Source organism: Terrapene carolina, unplaced genomic scaffold (genome assembly GCF_002925995.2).
Source record: "Terrapene carolina triunguis isolate 2854851 unplaced genomic scaffold, T_m_triunguis-2.0 Scaffold25021, whole genome shotgun sequence".
NCBI classification, from domain to species: Eukaryota; Metazoa; Chordata; order Testudines; family Emydidae; genus Terrapene; species Terrapene triunguis.
This window is the reverse complement of record NW_020689372.1, coordinates 1-9,006: the sequence shown is the minus strand read 5'-3', so window position 1 is coordinate 9,006 and position 9,006 is coordinate 1. Positions and strand designations below refer to the sequence as shown.

General features: G+C 47.2%; 1 protein-coding gene across 1 annotated transcript; it reads left to right on the top strand.

Annotated features, from left to right (window-relative positions):
- Nucleotides 1–2,530: 2,530 nt before the first annotated feature.
- Nucleotides 2,531–5,173, top strand: LOC113408836 (neuronal-specific septin-3-like; the record flags this gene model as incomplete). The annotated part of the gene is made up of 3 exons (XM_026662255.1): nt 2,531–2,630; nt 3,083–3,134; nt 5,049–5,173. Coding segments are annotated over 3 exons (277 nt in total), but the record flags the coding sequence as incomplete, so codon positions are not given.
- Between the last annotated feature and the right edge of the window lie 3,833 nt (nt 5,174–9,006).

The following is a 9,006-nucleotide window of genomic DNA, read 5'->3' as shown; positions in this document are numbered from 1 at the left end:
CCCTTTCTATTGATGTACTGGCTGGCCTGGTGGCCCGGTCCCAGGATAGGGATGTGAGTCCCATCTATAGCCCCACCGCAGTTTGGGAATCCCATCGCAGCGAAGCCATCTATGATGGCCTGCGCGTTTCCCAGGGTCACTACCTTTGACAGCAGTACCTTGACGATTGCCTTGGCTACTTGCATGACAACAACCCCCACGGTAGATTTGCCCACGCCAAAGTGGTTCGCGACTGACCGGTAGCTGTCCGGCGTTGCAAGCTTCCAGAGGGCTATGGCCACTCGCTTCTGGACAGTCAGGGCTGCTCGCATGCGGGTGTCCTTGCGCTTCAGGGCAGGGGACAGCAACTCACAAAGTTCCAGGAAAGTCCCCTTCCGCATGCGAAAGTTTCGCAGCCACTGGGATTCATCCCAGACCTGAAGCACTATGCGGTCCCACCAGTCCGTGCTTGTTTCCCGGGCCCAGAATCGCCGTTCAACAAAATCCACATGCCCCATTGCAAACGTGATGTCCTCGGCGCTGGGTGTCGTGGTTTCTGACAGCTCTGTGCTACTCTCCGACTTCAGGCCCTCACTCCGCTGCCGTAGCCTCCTCGCCTGATTTCTCTGCATCTGCCTCTGGGAAAGGTGTATGATAAGGTGCGAGGCGTTGAGAACGGCCACAACTGCAGCGATGGTCGCAGCGGGATCCATGATCGCAGTGCTGTGGCGTCCGCGCTGTCACTGATCAAAAAGTGCGCGAACTGATTTCCCGCCGGCGCTTTCAGGGAGGGAGGCAGGGCGGTAGTGACTGACGGATGACGACAGTTACCCAAAAGCACCCTCGCCACAATTTTTTACCCAGAAGCCATTGGGGGCTCGACCCAGAATTCCACTGGGCAGCGGGGACTGCGGGAACTGTGGGATAGCTGCCCACAGTGCACTGCTTCCAATGTCGACGCTTTCCCTGGTAGTGTGGACTGACAAAGTCGAATTACTGTCCTTAGTGTAGACACACACGTTCGACTTTCTAATATCGATTGCACATATTCGATTTAACTAAAATCGAACTACTCTCGTAGTGTAGACATACCCTAATTTAAGGTTTCGCGTGCCGGTAATACATTTTAACATTTTTAGAAGGTCTCTTTCTATAAGTCTATAATATATAATTAAACTATTGTTGTATGTAAAGTAAATAAGATTTTTTAAATGTTTAAGAAGCTTCATTTAAAATTAAATTAAAATGCAGAGCCCTCTGGACCGGTGGCCAGGACCCGGGCAGTGTGAGTGCCACTGAAAATCAGCTCGCGTGCCGCCTTTGGCACACATGCCATAGGTTGCCTACCCCTGCTTTAGCCTATACCCCAGGACAGGACAACTAGTTAGGGTTGAAAGCACCACTAAACTTGGGTGACAGAGTTTTGTGTGTGGAAGGGAGGAGAGTTAGGGGCAACACCTGAGTAAAAGGCCAAGTTAACTCTGCAGTGAAGACAAACTCCCTGAGTGCATCTCCTCAGGTGATAGGTACAGGCAAAAGGTCTATCTCGGGGTTGGAATCATGTGATTCTTCCACTCTGAGCCTGGGACGTGGGTACAATGCTCCATGTATAGCAACCTCTTATCACCCAATGATACAGTGACCTGCAGCCTCCTTAAAACAACATATAGCTCATGGAATGGACCACTAGAGAAAAAAATAGGATTTTAAAGTAACAAACAGCCTTCCTGCACATCTGTCCTACCTAGAGTCCTACCATCCCATACTGGTAGGCCCCAAACCTAGGTAGGCCTAGCTTCTTCAGACACCCCCATAGGTTCCTGTGTCTGAGTCTTTTCAATCTCGTGCACCCCCTTGCAGTGTCCTTGTTAACCCTCCCCCGCCCCATACACACACACACACTCCCGAGCTCTTTGTCTTGCAGGAGGCTTGGTCAAGTGTTGGTGGCTTTTGCCCTCTGGTTGAGAAAGTTTCATACCCTGGCAGGAGACTGAGTAGAGTTGTCAGAGCGAACAGTTCTGGCATTGTCCCTTTAGGACTCATAGGTGACCATCTTGAGCCATCTCCTCTTTCCTTCTGGGAACCACCCCAGAGAGACCCTTGGGGAGAAATACTTACACCAAAATATGAGTGCAGCAAACACCAGGCCAAAGTCAGGCCAGCATACAGTATTAATAAATGATTTTAGAGAGCTCCATATTCATCACTCCTGTGATTCAAAAATGCCGGTCACATTTGAAGACTCACCTAGAACAATACTGCACCCATCTGCAGAACCCATGGAATCACTGGGAACCTCTGCAGGCTCAGTTCTGGCAACAGCTGTAAACAACTGTTGAAATGCTTGGGATATTGTCATAGTCTGCAGTGGCCAGTCATTGGATGGTCATTGGCAATGAGTGGCTCTTGTCCTGCAGAAGACCGTATGCTGGAGGGAAGAGGGTAACGGGGAAGGGTGGAGAGAGAGGAGTAGTACTACAGCCCATATCTCATTGTTGTCTAGTGCGCAGAGGAACAGCTTGACTAGGCTTGTCTACCTGTCTATCTCCAGCAGGAAAGCATGCCGTTTGCAGTGGTGGGCAGCGACAAGGAATACCAAGTAAATGGCAAAAGAATCCTGGGCAGGAAAACTCCCTGGGGCGTCATTGAAGGTGAGCAGGTCCATCCTTTTGAGATGGATGTATCTACCTAGGCTCAGGCACGCAAAGCTCCAGGTACGCGGCAGAGCACTACCCCTCGCACCTATAGTTAAACATATTTTTTAATCAAAATAAAACAAAGATATTTTCAAACACCTCTGCTGAGGGGAATTGGAGCTACCACTGTGGTATCAGCAACTGGCAGGGTATTGCTGCCACTCTAGAATATGAAAGGTGCCATGTTGGGGCCCATGAGGTCACCTCACTTTTCAAGTGAACCCTCCCTTGTGGTTTTAAGAACTGACAAGCCCAATAGACTGCATGTTATGCACATATAGCACTATATGCCCTGTTTGAAATATAAGATCTGTGCCCGTCTGCCCACTGTCTTGACCACCATCCCATGCACTGTACTAATGAAGGATTTTTTTAACACCCCATTTCCCAATTTTCTCTGTTTACAGTGGAAAACCTCAATCACTGTGAATTTGCCCTACTTCGAGACTTTGTCATCAGGTGAGGCCAGCGGTTATGTAACTGTCTATTCCTGATGAGAAGGGCTACAGTACTTACTGAACGGACTTTCAGATAGAATTTCCTAGTGACGAAAGCCATGATAATGGAACAGTCTCCAAACGGATGAAAGTCATATTTCTTAAGACGATTCAAGCTGGGCTGACTACTATAGGGAACATTCTTAAATTAACTAATGGACAGGGCAACCTAGCTGATCTTTAATGTCTATGATTGCTATGCCAACAAGGGGGCTAGTTGTGATGGTGCTTGGGTGATGTGGATGGCCTGTGTGACAAGGAAATGGAGTGATATCCTCCCCCATGCCCCATTATGCAAACACACAATACATGGGAACACTTTTTAGTTGCTCCTGACTTAGGGCTGAGTTGGAATCAGTGACAAAGAGGGAAAGACTCTTCAGTCCATTTCCAATCCTCAGACCATATAATCCTCCTGATTTGGGGATGGATTAGAATTGACCAAGAGATAAAAAGCTCCATATCCTCAATCTCCAGTCCCCCTTCTCTCAAGTTCATATATAGATTGAAGCCCTTTCAGGAGAACTGACATCTGGCCGAAATTCTATGGGCAAGTCCCATAGTTTGAAGGCGCTGGAACTATGGGACCAGGGGTGCTGCCGCATCCCCTGGCTTGAAGTGGTTTCCATCATATCCAGGGTTTACAGTTTGGTTCAATGGCTCTCAGCACCCCCACTATACACATTGTTCCAGCCCCCCTGTTTGAAGGTAATCTCTATGCCCTATAGACTAACAAGGTAGGTTTTTTTAAGAAGCCCAATGTAAATATACATCAAAGTTAAAAACCAATCCCCTGTATGCTTCCTGTTGTCATGGTGTTTTGGCATCTGGGAGTGATGAACCCTCAGATTGTGACACAGTGATGTCATGGTGACATTACAATATTGCATTGTTTGTCCCTCACAACAAATTCCTAATGCTGGTACCACCTAGCTGTCACTGTTGGGCTTTCCCCAAATCTTTCAATAAAAGGTGGTCATTAAACAATGGTGGTCAAAGCCCAGGCGTTTTCTGGCAGTTAATGACTGGTTGGAAGGAGTTGTGGCTGTGGGGACTCTTCCGGGGGGCTGGTGACGACAGCACAGCTACTGTGGGCTCCACTGCACAACTGACCAGATGCATCATGGGCAGGGCCGGCTCCAGGCACCAGCCGAGCAAGCTGGTGCTTGGGGCGGCAGATTGTTCGAGGCAGCATTCCGCCCAATCCTAGGGCGGCACAGCCGCTTTTTTTTTTTTTGTTCTGCTCTGGCCGCCCTGTAGGGGGCAGAGGACGGGAGCGGCCTGCAGCAAGTCCGGCAGGGCAGCCCGCGTCCTTCCCTCTCAGCCGACCGGAGCGGCGCGGAGCTTCCTGTCCCCCTGCACCCTGGCTCCGGCCGCACCGCAGGTTTTTTTTTTTTGCTTTGCTTTGCCATTCTGGACGCCCCGGGTTTTTTTTTTTTTTTTGCTTGGGGCGGCCAAAAAGCCAGAGCCGGCCCTGATCATGGGGAAGTTTTATCTTCTTTGACGCATCATGTATTAACTGCTGCTGGAAGACTGATGAACCAGATGTCTTAACTGATACAGCAGGATGCAGAATAGCTGACTCAATGGACCATTGATTGGTCTGATCTGGTGTAGCAGGAGATGGCATACTGCACTGGTGAGGCCAATGATCTGAGCCAGTGTGACATCCTGTGTGCCTATTTTATTTTGCTGACTGATGCAGTTTCAATTGGCTAATGTATTATGGCCTCCATAAAAAATGAATGTCCTGTTCATTGGCCAGCCAGATTGGAGAAACCGTCCCATTTATCTTAGGAAATAAAATAGACCCAGAAAGAATAACATTGACCCAGCTGATTATTTTTCTTATCCTCCTTCTCTCTGTCTCCTGCAGGACCCACCTCCAAGACCTAAAAGAAGTGACGCACAACATCCACTATGAGACCTACAGGGCCAAGCGGCTGAATGACAACGGGGGGCTCCCCCCGGTGACCGCCGAGACAGAGGAGAACCACGAAAGTAATCTGTGAATCACTCCTCCCACTGTTTGGATATTACAACCCGTCCCAGCTACCCTTGACTTTACTGTAGGCCTGTCTTCAAAGCATGTGGCACATCCTCTGTGTGTGTGTATGGGAGAAGGAGCAGGGGCATACCTTTCTCCTTCCTAGAATGTCGTCATTCTTGTTTTTTTGCACAGCAGGCTGTTTGTTGTCTTCCCCTCTCTCGTGTTCTGTGGTTCAGTTGCGTGTCTTGGTTGTGGGAAGTAGCGGAGGGAATGCTGGGAGATTTGATTTCTGGGGTTTGGGGTGTTTGGAGAGGATGACTTGGTTCTGTGTTTGCACATTTGAAAAGCATAGAAAGACTCCAAGGACAGACAGATTGATCAATGAGCACAGTGCCTTCTGAATGGTGGTGGCATCGGAGAACCTCTTCCTGCATGTGAGTGGAGTTCCCTGGTGTGGATGGGGAAGGTAGGCGGTTGATTAGGGGGAGTGATAGGTGGCTATGGCATATCCCCTTTTTTCTCACTGAGGCCTGTTAAAAAAGGGAAGGGGGCGGGGTTAGTGTAATTTGTGTCTGGGAGGAGAGATATTATCATATTTTCCAGTCCATGTTCTAACTGGAAGATGGGTGGTGGTGGGAAGTGAGCACAAATTAGATCTTGGACCTTAGGGTTTCATTGTAAGCTCTAGAAGCTGTTGTTTTACCTTCCCATCACAGGTGTCTGGGAGCGGAGAGACAACGAAAAACCAGGAACACTAATTGAGGGACAAATCCTGAGGTCTTCACTCAGGGCCAAATAGTGGCATTTAGCCACTGCCCTGGAATTGGCAGGGTATCTCCCTACCCCAGCAGGCAGGGGGCCTGGGTAGGCTGCCCCATCTTCTAGGATACTTCAGCTTACACATGACACACAGGGTAGGCTCCTTGTGTAGTCACCCATGCAGGGGCCACCCATAATCTGGCCCCCAGGAGTTTACTCAGGCAGAACTCTCAACTAAGCAAATGGGCCAAGCCCTTAGTCCTCACTCAGTTTTTACCCAGTATTTACTTGGACAAACTTGTCTCTGAAGCCATGGGAGATGTGCCTAAGTAAAAAAATGAATGAGGGCCTTGGAATGTGCCCTAGAGTTAATCGCTTGAAACTAAGCCAATACCAGTAAGCATGAGTTGCACGTACTAATGTGAACATGAGACCATCCCTTCTTCTTTCCTTAGCACAAAGAGCTGGGTTCACTGGAACTAGCTCATGGACAAACTGGGCAGAATTTTGGCTGGCCTGCTGGTCTTGGGTCAAGTGATCCCCTCTACACCCACCAGTTCTCGGCACACTCTCACTAGTTAGTTATTGAGGACGTCAGAGGATGTATAGAGGGGGAGAAATATGTGCTAAGGGAGGGTGAATGAGAAGGGAAAAGGGACGTTGACAGCAGAGAGGAAATCATCTTTCCCAGGACTGGAGTGAGTTTCCACACAAGAATACCTCCTAATTCTGTTGGGAAACATCATGGGATCCCTTTATCTGCTGTATAGGATTCTGCTTTTAGGGAAGGAAGAGAGAAAAATACACATGACTCTTGCCCCCCCCGGCCAGGGCCACCCATTTTTGACAGTGCTGGAGGATACCAGTCCTTGAGCAAGTGAGAACTGTGGATACCTTGTGAGGTTCCTCGCAGATTTTCCACACTGGGAACCTTTCCACTGGCTTACCCTGGGGCCCAGAGCCTCTACTGTGCTTTTAGATCCTTTGGGATGAAATGTGGGCATTATAGAGATATAAAGTTCATATCTTATTTAATTGCTTTATGAAGAAATGCTTTTTAATCCCCTGGATTTCTAGCACTAGGGATCCCTTTCCCCTTCCCAGTCACAGCTATATCATTCTCCAGCTGTCAAACAAACATGGTCAGTCTCTGCACAGCTTCCAGATGTGAATCGCGACTGCTTTATCAGTTCCCCCTCTGATCATCCAGGAGACGGCCTGGTATTTGATTAAGGGACTTGTCTCTTTCTCAGCACTGAGCCTGAGCCCTAGATTAGGGGTAGATGTAGTCACTGAATGGTTATATTAGTTTTCTTAACACTAAGGCCTCTACTTTGTATTTTACCTGTGGAGAAACAGCATTACATAAGAACATAAGAATGGCCCTACTGTGTCAGACCAAAGGTCCATCTAGTTCAGTATCCTGTCTTCCGACAGCGGCCACTGCCAGGTGCCCCAGAGGAATGAACAGTGATCCATCTCCTGTCGCTCATTCCCAGCTTCTGGCAAACAGGCTAGGGACACCATTTCTGCCCATCCTGGCTAATAGCCATTGATGGACCTATCCTCCATGAATTTATCTAGTTCTTTTTTTAACCCTGTTATGGTGTTGCACATCACAACATCCTCTGGCAAGGAGATCCACAGTTGACTGCGTTGTGTGAAGAAATACTTCTTTTATTTGTTTTAAACCTGCTGCTATTAATTTCATTTGGTGACCCCTAGTTCTTGTGTTATGAGAAGTAGTAAACAACACTTCCTTATCTACTTTCTCTACACCAGTCATGATTTTATAGACCTCAATCATATCTCCCCTTAGCCGTCTCTTTTCCAAGCTGAAAAGTCCCAGTCTTATTAATCTCTACTCATACGGAAGCCGTTCCATACCCCTAATAATTTTTGTTGCCCTTTTTTGAACCTTTTCCAATTTCAATACATCTTTTTTGAGACGGGTCGACCACATCTGCACACAGTATTCAAGATGTGGGCATATCATGGATTTATACAGAGGCAATATGATATTTTCTGTCCTATTATCTATCCCTTTCTTAATTATTTCCAGCATTCTGTTCGCTCTTTTGACTGCCACTGCACATTGAGTGGATGTTTTCAGAGAACTATCCACAATGACTCTAAGATCTCTTTCTTGAGTGGTAACAGCTAATTTAGACCCCATCATTTTATATGAATAGTTGGGATTGTGCTTTCCAATGTGCATTACTTTGCAATTACAAAAATTAAATTTCATCTGCCATTTTGTTGCCAGGTCACCCAGTTTTGAGAGATTCTTTTGTAGCTCTTTGCAATCTGCCTGGGTCTTAACTATCTTTAGTAATTTTGTATCATCTGCAAATTTTGCCACCTCACTGTATACCCTTTTTTCTAGATCATTTATGAATATGTTGAATAGGACTTGTCCCCATACAGCCCCCTGGGGGACACCACTATTTACCTCTCTCCATTCTGAAAACTGACCATTTATACCTACCCTTTGTTTCCTATCTTTTAACCAGTTACCAATCCATGAGAGCACCTTCCCTCTTATCCTGTGGCAGTCTACTCTGGTAAGAGCCTTTGATGAGGGACCTTATCAAAGGCTTTCTGAAAATCTAAGTACACTATATCCACTGAATCCCCTTGGGCCACATGCTTGTTGACCCCCTCAAAGAATTCTAGTAGATTCATGAGGCATGATTTCCCTTTTCTAAAATCATGTTGACTCTTCCTCAACAAATTATGTTCATCTATATGTCCGACAATATTGTTCTTTATTATAGTTTCAACCAGTTTGCCCGGTACTGAAGTCAGGCTTACAGGCCTGTAATTGCCAGGATCACCTCTGGAGCCCTTTTTAAAAATTGGCGTCACATTAGCTATCCTCCAGTCATCTGGTACAGAAACTGATTTAAATGATAGGTTACAGACTACAGTTAAGTATCAGAGGGGTAGCCGTGTTAGTCTGGATCTGTAAAAGCAGCAAAGAGTCCTGTGGCACCTTATAGACTAACAGACGTATTGGAGCATGAGCTTTCACCCACGAAAGCTCATGCTCCAATACGTCTGTTAGTCTATAAGGTGCCACAGG